Below are 22,123 nucleotides of genomic sequence, written 5' to 3'. Positions count from 1 at the left end.
TACCAGCCCCCCCCCCCCCCCCTCCCTGTTTGTGTGGGATTTCTGCAACTCCCCAGAACCAAAATCTTGATAATGCAAATGATGATAATGATGGTGGTTTTTTGAGAAGATCGCCTTCCATACAATCCCCTCCCCTCCCCTCCCCTGGCCTGTCCCTGTCCCCTGTCTCTGTCCGCAGAAAGAATAACAGCTCAGAGGAGAGGGGAAGAAGAGAGAGAGAGAGAGAGAGAGAGAGAGGTCGCATCTATCTCTGATCCAATCATGTCTTCCTGGGGCCATGGAAGAATGGCGCTGAACGGCGCGCCAACGAGCAGCAGCAGCAGCAGCGGCACGCCGGCTAATAATAGATTACACCCCAGCTGTACAACCACTAGCTCTAGCTCTAACACTAGCAGTGGTAGTTGTACAGAGTCAGAGGCCGATCACGAAGAATTGCAGAGCGATCATCACAAGGATTGTGGCCGTACACCAGATTCTCCATTAACCGGAAGCCACGGAGTAGCAGCGATTTCAATATCTGAGACCCAAGCTAATAATCGTCCTAACCATCACCATAGCCTTCCGTCGATGGTCGGAGGCGCCATGCCTAGCGCTTTATGCCATGCTAAGAAGGGAGAGCATCAAGTCGAAGATCCGCGGCGCCTCACCGCTCGTAATAGCTATGATATGAGCTCTTCTGCAGCGATTGCATCTGCCCCCAAGCCCAGACATGGTGAGGCACCTGCCACTCTAGAGAGAGTCCTGTCCATGCGAGATTATCACGCGGTCGACGAGGAGAAGACTTCGAATCGCACAAAATCAGCCATAGCCATAGCCACAGCTACAGCCACAGCCACAGCCGCAGCCGCAGTGGTAGAGTTGAAGCCTTCCTCAACTGTCTTCAAGCCGCATTGCAACTATAACCAGGAGGCGCCAGCGCCGCCCGTCCGACGCCCGTCATGGGAGGAGGAAGTTCGTCAGGCTTTGACGAACAGCTCGCTCAGCGGCGATGGCGGCAGGCGTAAAGACTCTGCCAAGACAGTGATCGGTGGTGGTCTTCAGCGATCGGCGACGGTGAGAGAGCACGGTAGTTCCCATGCCATCGCGACTGCGCTGTTGCCTCCCACGGTGATGAAGAAAGTGAATATGGAGGGGATGCCTGTGGAGGAGGTGGATCGATTCATGAAGATTAGTAATAAGCTTCCTGCCCGAGGGGCGCTACCCTCGAAAGTGCAGGGATCAGCTGTTTCTGTGGGTGCGAAGAGAAGCACATGGTCGTCGAAGAAGGTAAAGAGCCCAGGTGAGCAGAGGTGGGAGGAAGCGGAGGAGTTCGAGAGGATGATGCAGCGAAGCAGCAAACACAGGCCGATCCCACCTCCAATGTCAGGAGGGGTGGATATGCGGTCACAGTCCATGAGGGTCCAGAACAGCAGTGATGAATCATGGAACATACAGAGGCAGGCCCCAGGGGCTGGTTTCGGCAATTCTTCATTCTACAGAGGTATCGATGAGGAGGATGCAGGTGATGATGAGTGGGTTCCATACAGGCTGAGCGGTGGCGGCGGTGACGGGCAGATCATGTATGGGGCTGAGCCGGCTCGGAGATCAGTTGGGGCGAACGCATTTCGATACTCTGCCGCCACTCTAGCTCCTCCTGCCGGCATGGTGTTGGGAAGGTCCAACTCATTGCGTGATCCAGCCATCGGCATGGTCATGGAATGCGGGACCTGCGGAGCTCCCCTGCGCCATCGCCCCCAATCCTCATGCTGCCGCTCGCATTGTTGCCCCCATCATGCCCCTTGCCCTTGCTCGGCCTGGAATCATGCCCCTCCTCCTCCTCCTCCTGCAGCTACGAATCATCCGCCTCTAGGGAGCAAGAAGAAATTCGGCACGACGACCTCTTCGGCGGCCGGTAGCATGATTCGAGCGTGCCGCCGGCTCTTCGGGCTGGCCAAGAAGAATCCTGAGCATCTACACCATCACAACCAACAACATCACTATCAGCTCCACTACGACAGCTGAGCTCTTGGCCATCCACGCCACAACCACCACCACCACCACCACCACCATCGCCATCAGCTGAGCTGAGCTGACCTCATCCACATGATCATCCAATCAATCCCATTTCTTTGTCCAACGTGTAAGAGAGAGAGAGAGAGAGAACGAGAGAGCACGAAAACACGTGTCATTAGATGTGTCCCCCTCCCCCTTCTCTCTCTATAAAGTTGCCCTTTTTTTGCAGATTTCTTATTCTGTGAAGCTGAACTTAGAAGCAAAATATATGTATCGTGTATACATGCCTTCACGCAATTATGGATCGAAATTTTTGGAAGTCATCATATACATATGTCATGTATATGTATGGCTTAATTCCTTAACTGCAAAAGTAAGTTTTTGTGACTCACAGACATGTATGTATGTCTCAACAATCTATTTCCATTTATGCTTTCTCATCTATGGTGAGTACCACTTATCCACTCATCACATCTATGGTGAGAACCACTAAAACCATCTATAAGTGCCTTTGGGTTTAAAAACATCTACTCATTCTCACTCTTTGGATTCTTGTGTTTCTTTCGCCTCGACGATTCGCCCATTCCTTAATTATTATACGTTTTTAGGGGATGCAATTTGTATGGTAGAATGCAGCTTCTTGCAACTGGATCAGTGTCTCTCTTGGGAAAGAGAAAACTTTGGTGTGTGTTCTATGAATGACCTCCTTATCCCTTGGGGAAATAGCTGAAGTCTGAAATTGTGTGCGCATGGATATACGGACCTCAATTGGACTCCTTGAGTTCAGGAGAGTGTTTTTGATAGTGTGTCACGATATTCTAGAAACCGAACGTTGAACTTTATTATGTCTTATAATAATAGTTGTGTCACATTGTTGTTTGTATTGCCTAGTCCTTGTTTTATTATTGAACTCACAAAATCTTTGCGTACATAGATAAGTTCAGAATTTCAATCTGTCGCTTAGGCCAATTTTCACCACTGTTTTGTTTATTTGGGCAATTGTTATTTCAATGTAGGGGGTATAGTGAACACACTCATACATAACGAATTCATCTCAACTTGTAGTTGCAAGGTGAGGCAAGTTATTTTATTAAGTTTCATGGTTCAACAAGGTCAATGCCTTATTTGTATCAAAATATTATTGGTATGGCAAATGTGCCACTTAATTGAGTAACTATCAATGGATGTAATTTATGCTGATACCAATGTAATTTTTACCAAGCAATAATCTATGATTATTGATTCATAACAAAATACATGATATTACATTTTTGTTTTTTCTAACCAAAGCTCTTTTGGAAAAGCTCATTGGCCAAATTGGTTAGATGGACATTTGTTGTTTAGGAAGAGACCGATGCCTACCTCAATAAATTGTTCACTCCTAACTTTTGGCATAAACAATGTCTTGGTCCATGCAATGTTAGGCTGACCTAATTAAAAAGAAATATTTTGTGCAACACATACACAAGTTTGGATAAGATTCAACCTAGAACTAACTTTACACCTTCTAGGTTTGGATATCAAAGTTGGACTAGCTTGTCCACACCAACATGTTGATCAACAATTCCATTTTTTATTCTTGAACATCAATAGTTATAGGGGAATTGATATAAAGTAGGATGGTGCGAGTGGTAAGGAGAAATTTAAAAATACCTACTTGGGTAGTTGATTTTGGTGCATCGTTTCACCTAACTCCCAAAAGAGAATGTAACAGTTTCTCATCTTGCACAATCGGTGAGTATGGCTATGTAAGGATGGGAAAAGATGGTGAATGCAAGATTGTGGGTATAGGAAATGTGTGCTTGTTAACATCTACTGGGTGCAGGTTAATGTTGAAGGATGTATGCTATGTTCCGGACGTGAGATTGAATCTGATATTGGCTAGATGGCTGGATGATGAAGGCTATAGTGGTAACATATAGAAAACGGTTGCGGAAACAAATCTATGTACTCCAACATAGAGAAAATAGTTTGGCAATTGCAATTTATTCCCTAGATACATTGCAAGGTATCCATAGGCAACAACGAAAGTAGCTCTATTCAGAAACAAACCCTCTCAGGTCATAATTATGAGCCATTCAATACTTCTTCAACTTATACATCTCGGATTTGAAAGCAATAAACTACGTTCTTTGGTTTTTCAAGAGAGCCAATTCGAGTTGTATTGTAAGACTGAAGCCATCAAACTTGAGTATACAGTGCTGAAGACACCTGAGCTAAATGGTTTGGCATAGAGAATGAAGCAGAGTCCATAATGGAAGGAGTAAGAAGCATTTTGTCACATGCAAAATTGCCGAAATCGTATTGGGTCGAGGCAATGTTCATGAATGTTTATCTTATAAACAGGTCTCCCTCATTGCCTCTAAAGGGTGATGTTCCATAGAGGGTGTGGACGCGAAGAAATGTGTCTTACCAACACTTAAAGGTGTTCGGATGCTTAGCTTATATGCATGTTGCAAAAGATCAGAGGTCAAAGCTGGACAACAAGTCCAAGCCATGCATATTCCTGGGGTACTTGGAAGATGAGTTCAACTATAGGTTGTGGTATCTTCTTGATAAGAAGATGGTGAGGAGTAGGGACTTTGTGTTCGTGGAAGACAAGACGATTGAAGACTGGAAATAGCAGAAACCTATGTCGTCTTCCCAGCCTACTATTACCACTATGGATTCAACATCAACTGACGTCACTCTTACACTACCGACTGACCGACAATAGCCAACTGATGCGGTCGAGTCTAAGTCGGCCGAAGCACAACAGTAGGCTGATGTAAATGAATCTGAGTTGGAAGATGAGGCAATAGAGGTAACCGAATTTGATCCGGCTGCTGAAGGAAGAAGATACCCACTAAGGCAATGGAAGGCCTCCTCTCGGTATCCAGCCAATCAATATGTTCTCTTGACTAATGATGGTGAGCTAGAATGTTATGAAGAAGCCACGACAGATATGCAGAAGGAGAAGTGGTATAGTGCCATGTAAGATGAGATGGATTCCTTGCATGAGAGCCACACTTATGAGCTAATGGAGATTCCTAAGGGAAAAAAGGCATTGAGAAACAAAAGGGTCTACAAGTTGAAAACTGGAGAAGATAACAACACACCTAGATGTAAGGCTCGCATTGTGGTGATTCAAGGTTTTCAGCAGAGAAAGGGTGTCCATTTTGATGAGATATTTGCTCTAGTTGTGAAGATGACATCCATCCGAACTGTTTTGAGCATAACTGCCAGTATGAATATGGAGATTGAATAGTTGGATGTAAAAACAACATTTCTGCATGGTGAGTTAGAAGAGGAAATCTATATGCCGCAACCGGAGGCGTTTAAGGTGAAAGGAAAAGAGAAGCTGGTATGTAAATTGAGGAAGAGCTTGTATGGTCTGAAGCAAGCTCCTCGACAATGGTATAAGAAGTTTGAATCCTTCATACTGGAACACGGATTCCATAAAACACAAGCTGATCAATGTGTTTTTGTCAAGAGGTATAATGAAGGATACTCTTACTTTATGTGGATGATATGTTAGTTGTTGGACAAGATGCTATGAAGATTGCAAGCTTGAAGAAAGCTTTAAGCAAATACTTTGCAATGAAGGATTTAGGTCCGACAAAATAGATTTTGGGAATGCATATAGTTTGGGACAGGACCAAAAATATGTTGTGGCTGTCACAAGAGAGATATATGACAAACGTTTTACAAAGATTTAATATGCATAATGCAAAACCTGTTGTATCTGCCTTGCTGACAAATTGTAAGCTAAATGCTAGTCAATGTCTGAAAGGTGAGAAGGAGAAGGCTGAGATGAACAAGGTGTTGTATGCCTTGGCTGTTAGGAGCCTAATGTGTGCTATGGCTTGCACTAGGCCGAACATTGCTTTTGCTGTTGGCATAGTCGGTCGATATATGAGCAATCTTGGAAAGGAACATTGGACGACCATGAAATGGATACTCAGATACGTAAAAGGTACTTCGAGTATATGCCTTAGATATAGCTCCGGGAAACCTATGCTCGAAGGTTTCACAGATTTTGATATGTCGGGTGATGTAGATTCTAGCCAATCCACATAAGGGTATGTGATGACTTATATAGGGGGAGTTGTGCCATGGCAATCACGATTGCAAAAGGTTGTGGCTTGGTCGACCACAAAGGCTGAGTATATGGCTACAATGGAGGTCAGAAAGGAATTGACTTTGATGAGGGATTTTCTAAGTGAACTAGGAATGAAGTAAGAAAAATCCCTACTTTATTGCGATAATTAGAGTGTCATGTAGAATGCTACTTATCACTCTCGTACAAAGCACATTCAAAGAAGTTACCACTGGTTACGAGAGAAAGTTAATGAAAATGAGTTTGTTTTAGCGAAGATACATACCGATGAGAATGGATCTGACTTACTTACTAAGACTTTATCTATAGAAAAACTCATTGTTTGCCGACGGCGAAAGACTCGTCTCGTCGACTCCCCCCATACAGGAGTGAAGGGGGAGTTTGTTATATAAGCTTGTTGTCCTTTCTGATGGGGAAGACAACTGAAAAGCTATGAATCGGCTGAGAGGCCGAATGGGAGTCGGCTGAATATATATATATATATATATATATATATAAAAGTTAGGTTTTAGGCATGTAAGGATTACCTTTATGCCTGAGTGAGAAACAAAGAATAATAGTGAGAGAGAGAGTTGCGAGTAGCGTGAGCGCGAGAAAAGAATAGAACAGAAAGAGAGAGTAGGGTGAGTGCAATAGAGAAGGGAAGAGACTGATGTAGCATGAGAGTACAAGGGATGGAACAGAGAAGAGAAGTGATGAGTTAGATCGTGTGAGCAAGATAGAGAGAAGACGTGAAGACAACAAGGGTAGGCATAGTTTTGTGGAACTTGCCCAAACCCTAGAAGTGGTTCCAAACACGAATCTGTTGCATCTACAACTGAACATGTTTAGTCATTCCATATATTGTTGTGAGATTCATACTGCTGTGATACTCTCTGAGACTAGAGCCTTTCTTCTAGAAAGTTGAAAGCTCTGTAATATGTTTTGTTATGTACTCTTCATTCATAGTGAAAGTTTGTTGGCAAGAGTGCCCGTGGTTTTTTCCTTGATTTGGGATTTTCCACGTAAATCGTGTGTATCTTGACTTGTGTTTGTGTCTTAGAATAATCTGTTGTTTATTTCTGATTGTAAATCCATCATCTCTCACATACCCTATGTAAAAGGGGTTCTTTATTGTAACCCAAGGTTAAGCATTTCGTTCTTCGTTGTTGTAAAGATTGTTAGTCTTTAACCTTATTGTTCTCATCGTGTCGCTGTATGAAATGATCAAGAGAAAGAGTTTGATTTGTGGCCTCTTCAAGAGCGAACACTCAAACTCCTTCAAAAGGGACACCACAAAAGGAATTTCATTCAATCCATGAGAGACAAATGCCCCTTCAATCCACAATTGCATTTTCAATCTATGAAGGGAATGTATAACCCAAATCCAAGGAGGGCCAAATCTACGAAAAACGAATCCTGAGTCGAAAATGGAAAGTTTGTCAAAGAAGACCATTGCAAGCAACTTTTCATCAGCATCACATCTTCCCTAGTTCAAGCCCCTTGTAGTTGTGCTTGAATAGCACATGGACATACATTTACACGATAACATAGCCATGAGTTAGTTTTTCCCATCTTGCACATTCTTGCAACTAAAATTTACATTAAAAAATCACTATTTTACTCCATCTTCATCTTTCCCCTCACACAATAACTATCTCACCTCTCCTTTACCCCATCCAAAGGCCTCACTCTCAATAACATTCACAGCTAACTCTGAAAGTCTATTTCATCAATCATGACCTTACTTAATCATCTTAAAATTACACAAGAAGATATGGTAAATTGTGATGAACCTCTTTATATTGTCTACGATGTTGTAAATGGCTAGGATGCAATAAAAGTGGAACGAAGCTTTGACGAAAGGAATGAATATTGTCCAAAAGAACGAGACATGGATCAAAGACAAGAAATGAAGATTAAAAGCTCTTCACATGTAAGTGGGGTATTTCGAATTAAAAGATACTTACTAGATAAGCATATATGATTCAAAACTAGACTTGTTGCACAAAGATTATATCGTTTCGTGAACTCATGGGACATGTCTAAATGGCTGATATGACAAAGAGGCACGCATCCAACAATCTTGTTTCGAGCATGCTAATCAATTTCCAAAACATGTATATTGACAACTACTCTACGTTGCCAATCTAATGTGGGTAACTAATCTAGATTGTCAATCACCTCGAGTTTGGTATCATTGGCACCATCCTTCTCTACTTAATAATAATGGTTATTCCCAATAAACGAATGAACTTAGTACTATATGTTTTTGAGATAATGCATCTAAACTTCATACCAAGCTCATCATCGAACTCCCTATCTTACATTACTACATGTACACGAGAATCCAAGGTTATTTTTTTCTAATCTTCAATCTAGGCGCCATGTTATAGTTTCCTTATCACAATCACAAAGTATTGGCCACCATTCTTACAACGTTATACACGTTATACTGTGACAATCAAATTCAACAAATCTCTTTTTTCGTAAATAATAGAATTATAGCATGGAACCTAAAGACAATTAATTGTGTCTCGTCCTGAAGACAACATTAAGCAACCACTCGAGCATCATTGGAAAAATTTATCCTATTAAATTGAATCCATACACCAAGTACATCTAAAATCTGTCTATAATAATTCGAATCCTAATTCCTAAAAACCTCTATAATAATTATTTATGCACTACCTCTACCACTTCCCATTTTGGAAACTGGTAGATGCATATGTTGGGAGAGCTTGCCTCTTGCCTCTTTGGAAGGAAGGTATTGCTAGATTTTGCCATAAATTTCTCCATAAACCTCCATGAGCCATAACGATGGGTTCCATGGTCAGGTATCACATCGCATAATTACACTCTGTAATATTATGAGATCAATGGATCCATGGTTCTGTGAGCGTGCAATCGCATGAGTCATGGAATTTAGTGCTTGCAATGTGTGACACAACATTTGCTTCAGTAACCATTATTGAAAGGGAAAAATCACAAGTTTTATTCAAGAATCTGGGTTTGACATAGATAGATAGTTGTGGTAAATGATGTGAGAATCCACAGAAAAAACAAAACAAAATTTATGGATTGGGGCTGAGTAGGGTAGGGAGGAGTGAGGTTTATGCACTACAAAAAGTTAAATGACCCCAAAAGAGCAGCATCTAGATAATGATCAAACTGAAGTGAACTATAGTAGATTTGTTGGTTTTATGTGGAGGAAAACCCAACTACGGGGATTGGTGTACCCATCCTTAAAAAAACAGAAAGAGAGAATCTTCTCCCACCCGCCCGCCCGCCTGTCAGTCGCGGGGAGATGGTCGCAACGCAAAATCACTAGGTTGCTCTCCAAGTGGGAGTTGGAGGATTACCGCCGCCATATGTGGGGGGCGGTCCAGCATTGCCTGCTGGAGGAGCTACGAAAGTAGGAGGAGGAGGAGGAGGAGGAGGAGGGGTTGTCGATGAGGTAGGTGGAGAGGGAGCTGCGAAAGTCGGTGGAGATACGAAAGCCGGTGGCGGTGGCGGTGGCGGTGGAGAAGCTGGGCTGGTGGGCACGGTGTTGTATGTGGGTGGGGCCGGTGGGGCCACAAAAGTAGGAGGAGCTACAAAGGTTGGGGGTGGCGGTGGAGGAGGAGGAGGAGGAGGAGCTACAAAGGTGGGTGGTGGTGGTGGTGGAGGAGGAGGAGCTACAAAGGTGGGTGGTGGTGGAGGTGGAGGAGCTACAAAGGTGGGCGGTGGGGTAGAGGTGGCGGGTGGCGGTGTTGTTGGAAGCCCACCGTATGTTGTGGGTGGTGTGGGGGGGGCGACGAAGATAGGAGGAGGTGGTGGAGCAACGAAGGTAGGAGGAGGAGGAGGAGGAGGCGGTGGTGGAGCAACGAAGGTAGGAGGAGGAGGAGGAGGAGGAGGTGGTGGTGGAGCAACGAAGGTAGGAGGAGGAGGTGGTGGCGCTGTAGGCTGGCTAGGAGGAGGAGGAGGAGGAGGAGGAGGTGGTGGTGGAGCAACGAAGGTAGGTGGTGGCGCTGTAGGCTGGCTAGGAGGAGGAGGAGGAGGAGGAGGAGGAGGCTGAGGGTACGTGGGTGGACGTGTTGGGGGAGCTACGAAAGTGGGAGGAAGGGGAGGAGCAGGGGCTACGAAGGCCGGCGGTGGCGGTGGTGGAATGCCGCCATAGGTGATTGGCGTTGGCGTTGGCATTGAAGGAGGACGAGGAGGAGTCCATATGGTGGGGGGGGCTGAAAAAGCCGGCGGCGCTCCACCAGCAGCAAACCACGTGAGCGAACGCCGCCGCCCAGCCTCCACAAAGAGTCCGCCGCCGCCGCCGCCGCCCAGCAGGAGGAGGAGGAGGAGGAGGAAGCCTAAGAGAAGCATGGACGACGACGCAACCAGCCGGAGATGCAACAACATGGCCATCATCGCCCGCCTCCTTTCTGGATGGATTGATGGACGGACGGATGATTCTTGTTTTACGAATGAATGAGCAGTTGGGTGTCCTTTATATACATATATGTATGAGAGCGCAATCTGTACTCTGTGTCTATCTAGCTATCTATCTCTATTAGCGTCCATGTGTGCCCAAAATTAGGCAGCTCTCACTTTTTTTTTATGGACGTCCATGCCCATGCACTCTAGTTGGCCATGCACCCCCCACCCATCACTACTATCTTACACTCTACTTACTTTAGGAAGCAAGCATTCATCACTTATGGCCCCTAACCCATGACCCATGCATTGGCCACGGGCACCGCCCATCAGCATAATTTGGGCTGCCCCACACTGTCAATGCTCAAGAGCATTGTCGTGGGAGGGTCCACATATGTATTCCTTACCCCATGCATCGATGGGGTAATGGGCCAGGTTGTCATTGTTATGGATTAGCTGGCCAACTCTATGTTCATACTCGAGGGCATTTAAGTGGGAGGGTCTAGCTAGATCCCAGGTATGCATGGGACAAGGTCATTAAATAGCCCGTCTAAGAAGATCTCCACATGAAAGATTGGATAATAAGGTCACAAAATGATTTCATAAAGTTATGGTACATGTTAGATGCCATTATAGTGATCAATAGGTTCAAGAATATGCTTCCAAAACCAACATGGATTGTCGTTCTCAACATACATACATGATGGCTCTATATGCAAGCCCTTTTCTCTCACATGTCCATTTGGCAAGGTTACTCTTTTACCCCTCTGTTGCTTGGAATTGTTGCAAATGGACTCAATTCACTAATTCAAGATAGAATCAACACTAAACTTTGCCAAACTTTACCATCAACACTTGGGGTTGATGACACAAATGGTCTCTTGAACAACAATAACAAATGACTTGGAAGATTTTGGGAATGCCTAGGGATATTTTGCATTAGTTGGGGATCCAAAATCAATCACAAAGACCTCCCATCAAGGGGTCGATTGCAAGGAGGTTGCATGGGTGTGAAATTTGAAAGATTCTAGTGTATTATGAAGTATGAAGTAAGAGTGTTGAGTCTTGCCATGTTAAAATGCAAAAGTATGAGGCCATATTAGGCTACCGTGTACAGACTAAACATGTGTAGGGCTCTTTATTAGGTGATACGTTGATGATCAAGCACAAGATTAAGATATTTATAGAAATAATATATCAAAGTTTTGAACCTCCTACCTCAAATGTATTTCTTGTAATACATCATTAGAATACCACAACATTCTGTTATGTTCTAACATAATGAACGTTTGAGTTAAAAGACAGAATGCAATCCATGCACATGATCTACACTTGTATATAGAGATGGTTTATCTCTCCATTATATATATATATACATAGATAAATTCATGATATTTTGGACTGAATATAAAACAGATTTTGTGTCAAAAATTAGCATGATCAATTAATTCAAAATTGTGTACAATAGTGCAACTAGTCATTGCCAATGACATTGTTATTTCTTGGAAGAGAAGTAATGTCTTTTCAAATGTGTCTTAATATATACAAATTGCTGTTTTGTTTTTCAAATTTCTACAATTATAAATAGTTTATTTGTATGATCCATCAATAAATAGATTATGCATGAAAGGGATCTTTCCTCTCAGTTGATCTTAGAGAAATCAATGCTAGCTATGGGGGAAGCATATCATGGTCTCATTATGTAAATGATGTATTAATCCATCAGTCTCGGTCATGTTAATCCATCCTCTCAACTCCAACTCAGAATCTCTTGACATGCTCATCCTCGTTTCTTGACTCTCCTCTTCATCTCTTGTATCTCAGACTCTCATCTCACTCATGGCTCATGTCTCACCTCTCTTTCATCAACCTTGTTCTCCTGAGCCTCTTTCATGTCTGGACCTCTGTAAGCCCTCGTTAGGCTGAGGATACATCCTGTTTTCATGAGTCATTACTAGGCTAATGTTTGAACCACCACCTTAATAAGCCCTCTCCAAGATAATGTTAAGCTTCACTTTCATCGGATAAACATGAATTGAAGCATCTATGTCCAGGCGGAAGTGAGATAGATGAGGACTAGTGAGAGAAGGTTAATAATATATAGTAGCAAAAACTAAAGATAAGTTCAATATGTATCACTATTATGGTTGACAATTGACCTTCCTGAAATCAACTATAGTGAAAACCATGTATAAATTCCAGTAACATTATGTTGTATGTATGGTGAAACGTGTAGGGACACTTATGAGATAAAAAGAGAGCATATAAGGCTAATAATGGGCAGTTAAGAGTAGAGAAAGGAGAGGAGAGTGTCTTCTCACATATATGGGCTAGTATGTGTTTTGACCATACTAAATTGTAGATGTCTTTTGTCCACCTGACTACCAAAGAACCTTTACCCATTTTTTATAATAACAAGACATAAGGTTAGCCACAATACTAGAGAGTTGGTAATTCTCAATCTCTGGCAAGACAAGACCATATCTGCATGTTCAAGCTGTATAGAGAGGCGCAGAGCCATGACGATTTCTTTCCTCCCCAATGGGGTACGCAAAGGATTGGATTCTATATTAATGATTGGATTGTTGGTTTCATAATGTTACAATGTTGATTCTTATATGTCCCTCTTGGACCAATTCCATGAACTCATATAAGGTTCCTTCACATATTATGGTCATTATATGTCTACTATCACCCCTAGAGATTATCTTTGTCTACATTAATCTGCTCACATCAAATACATCTAGAATCCCGCTACCAAAGTATGGCTAATTCAACAATATGGTCACGCTTCCTCTCATGCACAATGTAATTATATAGGCCAAGACCTCCCCATGTACATGTCGACACAAATAGGGCATCCACTAGTCATGTCTGTTATCTCCGATGATGCATAGCAAAGTATACACTCCACATGAAATCTTATGTGGTAAATCAGCAGCACCCCCCTTTGATGGTAGATGCATTATTTCATATGGCAAACCACATCAACCATATTCAGACCATGCCACCTGAATGAATTACATGTAAGACGTTTGGAAGCATTGAAGCAAATGGTTGACAACATAACCCCCAAAAGCATATCATTATATTTGCAAATGATGAACTGGTTCAATAACAGTGGCCAATGGCCTTAACATCATGGATATCAAGAAATTGCCACCTTTTCTTCGACCTAGTACACCTCTCCAAAGTGGCAAATGAAACAAGGTATTGGAGGAAGATCCATTTTATACCCAGAATACTTGGACCAAACCAAGGGAGTCTAATCCCAAAGATGGATCACTACAAAATTCCATTTAATAAACTTTTAAGAGTTACAGGATGTATTTATACAGACCAAGGTATATGAACCTCCTATATTCGACATCGTGCACACAAATCAACAGGGCAACTCCATGTTACCTGCTACCAAATGAAGATTGAAGCAAGATAAGCGCTTCATATACCTAGAGCCAAAAGATTCCGGCAACTCCATGTTACCTGCTACCAAATGAAGATTGAAACAAGATAAGCGCTTCATATACCTAGAGCCAAAAGATTCCGAAGTATGCCAACACTACATTGGAGTTCATCATTCCACCAATGATGAAGATGATTTGACCTATGGCAGCTCAAGCTTTGAAAGCATAGAGAATAAACTGTTATATTAGCACGCAGGATGTAACGGCAATTGCTAGTGACTGATTTACTCCATGGCTCTACACCTCCACTGACATATCAATGAGTCACCATAGAGAGAGTAGACAACTGCCGCCAACAAAGTAAGCCATGAGGCACATAAGCCATACCATCACCAGATCATGGATGACTCACCATGTCCAATCCACACGAGAACACAAAACAAACTAGTTGAACTTCATTCCACCATACCAACCAACCTCAAACACAATGTCCAATCACCACTACTCAAACCATACATATTCATTGCGAACTTCATGTTTGTTAACCATCTCCAAAATCATTCATCACATGCATTAAGATTATGACCATGAAGCTTTAGGAAACGTGGAGCTTTTATTTTTGTTTCAATCTGCATAACATGACTTCAACCATATTGTTGCAGCTCGGTGGTTTTGTGTGTTACTTGCAGTCATCGCATTAACATCAGAAAGTGGTACAAACACTACAAACTTCAATTTGACGTCATGCCTGCACATAACAGGTGTAAGCATGCGAAGAAAATCGCCATTTGAGCTCCTCAGTCGTTTTTACTAGTTGCCAAGGGTTGAGGATTGTTTGCATGCTCATGCCACAGAACTTTTTTAAGAATGAGTTGATTGATGTTCCGTCCCATTTCAGAAAGGTCGACTTGGAATATGACGCTGAGAATGCTTTCATTATCTTAGCTCACTTGCACAGAGAATGAAAACGTGATGCCGGGATCCACACAACCCGAGACCCTGATCTTTAGACTCTTAGTGAAAAAACAAGATCTTCACACTTCCAGGGATTAAAAACCTTTAGATAAAGGATAAACACTAGAATAAATTTTCTTCTATAAATTCTACTGCTTCAGTTGAAACATATTCTTCATCCCGAAATCGCAAGAGAAACTGTATGAGCCTATATACATCCCCAAATGTTGACATGGGGCCAAGAGAGACCCTTACCACAGAAAAGGTCAATACACGCTTGTAAACTTTTGAATCTAGGGTTTTCTTTGGCCCTTCATACAAGAGTGTCACTAACCCAGGGTTGCTAAAATAACCAGCTCCAACCATAATATTGCTCCTGTCAGCCAATTTTTGTACTAGCCTTGCTGGAAAGAGGTTCCCAGTAGAGTCAATCACGTTGAAAGACACTATATTTCCTCTGTTAGTGGCTGAATGTAGGCCATAAACCTGAATTATCAGATTTCTAGATAAATAAGGTCATTTATTAAACCATCCGCAAAGACACAACCCTCTCATAGAAATTTACACAACACATCACAAACAAATAAGTAATTAGGTTATTGAACACACACAAGTACCATATATATTAAGTTGCATTGATCTCTACCACCCTCCCAGAAGAAACAAACACAAGAATTTGAAACTAAATACAAATTTGATGAGACAAAGCATCCAGACAGAGTGTATTTCACCTGTAACAAATGTTTTTCTTCATCCTTGTGTCTTAGCGATTTCAACATCTGTGTCAGCCAAGTGGCAAGACTCAGTACTCTCTTCTGTATGGGTACAAGGCCCACGCTTTCAAGATGGAGCAACCCGAAGCTAAGTGCAGCAAAAGATAGAAGATTAATGTTATCATCCTCGCTGACAACATGACAATCATTTCCTTCCTCCAAATCTTTCATGGGTTTTGAGAGTTTAAGTGACTGCAAACCCTTTCCAATAGTGAAGGCTTGTTTCTTGACAAGTAAAAAGCCCATCCCTGAGGGATAACCGAGCATGTGATGCAAAGAACCAAGCACAAACTCTGGCTTGTACACAGAGAGATCCAAGACACCTGTTGGTAAGTACGTAGAAACATCAAGCAAGACTTGCCATTTGTTTGTCTGTGCCTCTTGAATCCAGTTCAAAGAGTGGCGTATACCTGATAAGCAGGATTGTGCAGGGTAAACAAAAATACCTTCATCACCACGTGATTCCTTCCATTTAAGAAGTCTTCTCAGCTCATTAGATGAAATTACAAGATCAGAGTCTTTCACAGGAGCAACATAGCACCTCCCACCACGCAGACCAAGCGAAGTTATAACATGCTTTATTGATTCATGGTTGTCAAGCAATGTTAAGAGAATACTACCCTTATGGAATGGGTATATGTCACCAAACAGTCTATAACCAGCAGTAAAACCAGTTGTAAATATCACAGAATACTTGTCAACATCTGCATTCAGAACTTGCAAGAGGCGATGCTGGGTGTCCAGGACATAAGCCATGAGGTGGCTAGAAGGAGCATTTGAGAGTGCGACAGAGCCGAGGTTTGGTCCTTCTTCCAAAAGTACTCGCATATGCTCTTCTACCTGAAGTAATCAAATAGGTGTCATAAAGCATCACTTGTGTGTTCCACAGTTCACTAGAGTATAAAGCCCACTTTCTCTCATGCTTCCTAACAGTATTCGAAATGGTTAGCTTCTGCAGAAGGAGTAGAGCATACTAGTTAAGTGTGGTTGGACTAATATGATGTCCAAAAAGTGATGTGGAATTTATTGTGAGAAAATGTCAAAACTAATTCCAGAAGATGATCATGTCATTAAAAGACTGATCATTAAACTTCCAGCTGTGATGTGCTTATATCTGATTAAAACCTTGATCCCTAAAATTTAGGTCGTAGTCTGCAACGTGGGAATCATCATGTAAAAAATGTCCAAGACTTGTGGAAGATGATAATGTTATGAAAATTATAATGATGGAAATTCCAGCTACTGATATGGCAAGATCTTGTTGATTTATGGGCATGTTCCGGAAAATAATCACTTGTTTGATTGACTGGATTAATGTTCCGCAACATTCCGGTCTATAAAATATTATGAGTTGAACTCTCTCATAAAAGAACATTGTGAAAATATCACACACATGCTCCCATAAGCAACACATTGCAAAAATAAAAAAGCAGATTTTGCATAGTCTTAAGAAGCCTACAAAGTTGAACTCTGACCTCACATAACATGAACAATAAAAACGCACAACCCTACCTGAAACTTGGAAAAAAGAGCGAAATTTGCATAGTCTAAGTAGGCTATCCTCTGCATGTCAAGCTTTGGGTACTGTTCCTTGCGAATATTATCTACATGGAGGTGCTCGAAATAGTCCTCAAATTCATCTAAGAACTGTTCTTCTGCATCTTCATAAGTGAGCAAGGCAGGGTTGCCAATGTCAAGCAGGGCTTCTTCTTCTTCAGGGATGGATGTCGAGTCTCTAGATGAAGAAGCCCAATGCTCTGAGGATGAGGCTTGGCCGACACTGTATGAATCCACATGGACTGATTCATCCGCTATATTAGATCTAGGACTCTCTGAGGAGAAACGGCGATGATCGAAAGAGTATGCTGATAATCCAGCCCTTAATGGATCCTGCAAATTAAAACAATATCTAAGAAAGGCAAATCTGAGACGGTGTAGAAACCTCAATCTCTGTGAGTGAATGTGTGTGCCTCTCTCTCTCTCTCTCTCTCTCTTTGCAGATTAAACCAAATTCACGCGAGAGAAAGAAACAAATGGAAGAATCTGAAACAGCTTAGGAATTTGAGATAGAATGTGAGGAAATCAATCTTTCTCTCGGCTCTGTAACCTGATCGGGGTCGTGACTTCTGTGGCGACCTATCTTGGCGCTGAGCTTGTTGAGCATAATGCTTCGATGGCGGTGGCGATGGTGATGGCGGTGATGAAGAGCTCTTGTGCACAAAATATGAAATCGAGGAGCTATCCTCAGGAGCCTTCACCCCTCCTCTGTTTTCCTCTGCCCTGCTATTATCTGTTCCTGCTGTCACTATTTAGAGACTGCAGGGGGCACACACAGTCTCTGTTCTGTCTCTTCCGCCTCTGCTAGCCTATGAAGTGGTCTTCATGCTAACTTCTAACCACTACCACACGCTGTTCTACTCTATATACGTATACGTATACGTATACGTATACACACATATATACGTATACATATGTATATATGTGTACATACATATGTCTCGGCCCTTGCTTGCCATCGTGATATGTTGCAACTTGAGACTTGTCAACAAATCATATTGCGATGGGAACTTTTGAGTTTCTTTCGATTATCATCACAAATCATGGTTCCCCACCACCTTCTTCAAAAAGGCTGGAATAAATACCTAACTTTATTTGCAAGATAACCACGATATGAGATGCCGAAGCACAACATGAAAGCATCGCCTTTCTTTATCATTTAGGTACACTCCCCTCCCCAATCAATTATTGATCCTAGTGTCAAATTGCTTAACTTCATAGATATATGCCGCATTGACCTCGATGTTTAGTGGGTTTCACATTCTTTATCATGAAAACCCTTCATAAATTTTAGTTGGAGCTACTGAATAGTTGCCCCATAACTCTATTTACAGATTCGTACTTATAAAAGATGGTGATATTAAATTGATTGTAAGCCTAGAGTTGGACATTCAGAGTTTTCACAATGGGAAACAACGAAAATATAATTTCAGCCATGTGGAATTGAAATACTGAGCACATTGTGTAATGTTTTAGGAGCTCCAACCATTAATGCATTGCAAACTTACACACAAATTCTCCTTATTACAAGTTTTTTTTTTCTTTCCAAAATGGTTCCTTTGCTATCTCCTTATTACAAGTTAATTCACTAGTATGAAACCAGTATCAATTAATGAACACCATTCTATGTTCGAAATTCTATTTGATTTGTTTTTTTCCCAATAATGCATTACTACTTGTGGGAAATTTTCAAGGTGAGGTAAAAAAAACTCACAAGAAATGGTTGATGTACAATGTTGTGCTTCAAAGCACTCATGGGATATTTAACAAATTTGTCAAGGGATAGAGACCACATGAAAAGAGTAGAATTTACAATAGGTTGATTACAGAACACATGGTCATGACACATGTGACATCCATATAGTCTATAATAATTCCCCCAAATCTTACCCAAACGAGAAAGTAGATGCACTGTGACGCAAATCTAGGAACAAGACCAAATATTCAAAAGTTATTTTCAAAATGAAATATTGGGAAATACTAGAGAGGTCTTTCCTTACCCTTTCAAGAAATGCTCTACTTTTTGTAGCCATACAATAAGAAGTGCTCAATGGAACCAAGTCCATATCTTTTGCATTTTGTCAAGCAATATTTCTTCACAAGAGTAAGCAACGCCACAATAGCAATCTCTCCTTTAATGGCAATGCAACGTGCCAAATTCTTGATTAACTCTTTTTCTGACAAGAGTGGTTTGATTATTGTATTATTTTATCTATGGGACAAGAAGAGGCCACCAATATACCTTGTTAGATATAATTTGATGCATTGTTAAAGATTTGGAGCCAATAACCACGGTCCAATCTTGTAAACGATTTTGTGTCCCTAGGAATGCGGAATGTACCTAATCATCGATCAATCCTCTATTTTATGCCAAGTTTCTCTTTGACACAAATTTAGAATACTCTTATTTGTTCCCATGGTGAATGGAATAAAATGACCATTATCTATCACAAGAATCTTGTCCTTGTAAAGCCGATTTTAAGAAACAAATATATGGCTTTGAAGGTTCTTCATCCATTTTGCATTGAATTAATTAATCTTGACCCTATTATATTTCAATTTTTTCCTCCATCTTTTTCCATTTTTGAGTCAATTTTGTGTTAAGTATAGATCATACAATAGCGTTGGTATACTTACCCATTACCATATACCAAAGGGTAAATATGGCTAGATTCAAATCTAATATATGTGGATTGAATGGGCATTTATTGCACTTTAAACATTCGGACAAGAACAATAAGCACCACAATGTTGGCTACTAATGAGTTTTAACTCATTTAAAAGGATGCAAAATAACGTATTTGCATCGAGGTGGAATTTTGCAAGATCAATTATTGTGCCCCGTTGATGGAGTGGGGCCAAATGTGATTATATATGTCGTGGATTGTTAATTGCAACCTCTAGGCTTTGTGGAAGCATTTGCCTAGGTTCGTTGGACCCATATTCCACAAAGTTTTAAATCAAATAGGAAAGATAATCATTAATCATTCAAAATTCAAGTATAAGTTCTAATGCACCATGAAGAAGACCGGTACAAACCCAGAATTCCACTCATGCTATAATTTACTAATTTTAATAACTTTTGAGAGAATAAATATGTTGAATATATTATAACATGAAAAAAAGCATTAGGCCATTCATCAATAGCGTCTTCATTAAGCAAAATAGACCATGTATGTTTTTATGGATTCTATTTAAACCAAGGTAGACTGCGTCCATTTTAATAGATTCTATTTAAATCTATTAGAGTACATAGAGGTGTAAAGACATGGGTGAAATTTGCCAACGTGCTAGGTTGAAGTGAATATTATGGAAATTTTCATTCTGCATATGTTTCTTTGTGGGGTATGATAGTACTCATCAGTCCACATGCGTAGTGCATGTATCTTCATTGTGAGCACTTCCCGTAAAAGGATAAGCATGCTTCATTTGACAAGCCTTCATTGAATTTTCTTGATCTTTAGTTGAGGTGACATTATTGTCATTAATACGAAGCATAGACTACCACACCAACAAACATATGCAAACCTTACTTGTAAATATCTTGATTTCAATGCGTGTTTAAATGTATTCATCATCCAAATCAAGTTGCTTAAATGGGTTGTATAATCATCACAAGATTCCAAACAATATGGCTACTCACTTTCTTTTCTTTTTCTCATTTCTCCTTGTGAATGGTTATTGTAACATTTTCTAGTGTTTGCACCGAAAACAACTTTTAACTTGGGTGTTCTTCAAAGCACCATCTTGAGGTCACGATGCAGGGTTATATTCATCTAGAGGACCATTTAGGTGAGTGAGAGTCTCAAGCTACTAATGTAAAAACTAACTACGCAAGCTCTAATATTAGTCCACAAGCTGTTCACATTCACTTGACTTAATTATCGCTTAACCACATTTCCACCTACTCAATACAAAAGCAAAGAGACAAGAAATCATCAACACAATCAAGCTTTCAATAGTTCTCTTAAAGGATTACATCTTTAAGGTAAATACAATAACCAAGCTTTAGGGTTTGAGGTTAACAAATATTACCTGTCTATCCTATTATAATGTTTGCCTCATCCTTCATCTTCAAGGGGTCTTTGTCATAACCCAAAATTGCAACATAGGAGATAATATGTTTGATAGAACTTAACAATTATTCTTTGTATTGGACTTTCTTTATCATACATCTCTGCACAATAACACATTCACTCACTAATTCTCCATTGTTCAGACCACTCACCCTAGACAAAATCCCCAGGATGCATAATGCAAATGTCTTATAACATAAATTGATCTTAGCAAGTATGCAAACATAATCTTGAGTAACTATAGGGAATCAAAATCAGAAGCATTACCTTTCAAGAGAACTCTACTTGCATCCATTATTAATTGTGATTCATTGTAGAAAGCTTCTAAAGAAGCCAAAGCTGAGTTTTCACGATCACAATCTTGCAATACCAACTTCAGAAGGGTCAAACAAGGTTCACATAGTACTACATTACTATGAATGAATCATTAGATCCCTCACTAACACTCTTTTACTAGTGATATAGATTTTCTTTCCATTTTCACTATTTTTCATGAAAGTATTATTGATTGAGAGAATGACATGATATATTAACGTGTGAAAATGGCCAAAGTGGCATATGAGACTAAATAATAAGGGAGAACAAGAAATCTACCTATAATCAATGGAAAAGACATATTTGTTTTTGTGTGTGCACGTAATGCTGAAGAGATTTAATGTCAAGGTAGCATATGAGACCTAAAATAATATGATCTTTGATATAACATGGCATATTTAAATGCTCCATGAACTTTATAACTAGATATTGAAGTGGCAATGCATACCCTATACGATGGCTTTTGTACATTGCCAGCTAGGCCAATTGATAAAATGTACAATATACACAGCACCACAAATTGGCAGAAGCATTAATAAAATATGACCCGAACCTCAGTGCACCCTT

General features: G+C 40.9%; 2 protein-coding genes across 2 annotated transcripts; one reads left to right on the top strand and one right to left on the bottom strand.

Annotated features, from left to right (window-relative positions):
- Positions 1–2,357, top strand: LOC147862855 (uncharacterized). Its single transcript, XM_087320649.1, has one exon. The coding sequence runs from the start codon at positions 262–264 to the stop codon at positions 1,999–2,001; it is 1,740 nt and encodes a 579-aa protein (XP_087176775.1). The 5' UTR covers positions 1–261; the 3' UTR covers positions 2,002–2,357.
- Positions 2,358–13,304: 10,947 nt separating this feature from the next.
- On the bottom strand, positions 13,305–17,852 carry LOC147862854 (molybdenum cofactor sulfurase-like). Its single transcript, XM_087321233.1, has 4 exons — positions 17,716–17,852; positions 17,121–17,498; positions 15,567–16,448; positions 13,305–15,321 (listed from the first exon to the last, which is right to left on the bottom strand). Exons 1-4 carry the CDS (start codon positions 17,770–17,772, stop codon positions 14,959–14,961), a joined length of 1,680 nt encoding a protein of 559 aa, XP_087177359.1. The 5' UTR covers positions 17,773–17,852; the 3' UTR covers positions 13,305–14,958.
- Between the last annotated feature and the right edge of the window lie 4,271 nt (positions 17,853–22,123).

This window comes from Azolla caroliniana, unplaced genomic scaffold (assembly GCF_043228905.1).
Source record: "Azolla caroliniana isolate FFs.n. ecotype wild unplaced genomic scaffold, voAzoCaro1.0.p SCAF_6, whole genome shotgun sequence".
NCBI classification, from domain to species: domain Eukaryota; kingdom Viridiplantae; phylum Streptophyta; class Polypodiopsida; order Salviniales; family Salviniaceae; genus Azolla; species Azolla caroliniana.
Note: the sequence above shows the minus strand (reverse complement) of the source record. Positions and strands in the feature narration are given on the sequence as shown.

Excerpts from the sequence above, each read along its gene's own strand:
- LOC147862855 (XM_087320649.1), top strand. The coding sequence starts at position 262 with ATGTCTTCCTGGGGCCATGGAAGAATGGCGCTGAACGGCGCGCCAACG.
- LOC147862854 (XM_087321233.1), bottom strand. The coding sequence starts at position 17,772 with ATGCTCAACAAGCTCAGCGCCAAGATAGGTCGCCACAGAAGTCACGAC. Across the intron at positions 16,449-17,120 it reads CTCTTTTTTCCAAGTTTCAG|GTAGAAGAGCATATGCGAGT; the intron begins GTAGGGTTGTGC and ends TGATTACTTCAG. Across the intron at positions 15,322-15,566 it reads AAGAAAAACATTTGTTACAG|GTTTATGGCCTACATTCAGC; the intron begins GTGAAATACACT and ends CTGATAATTCAG.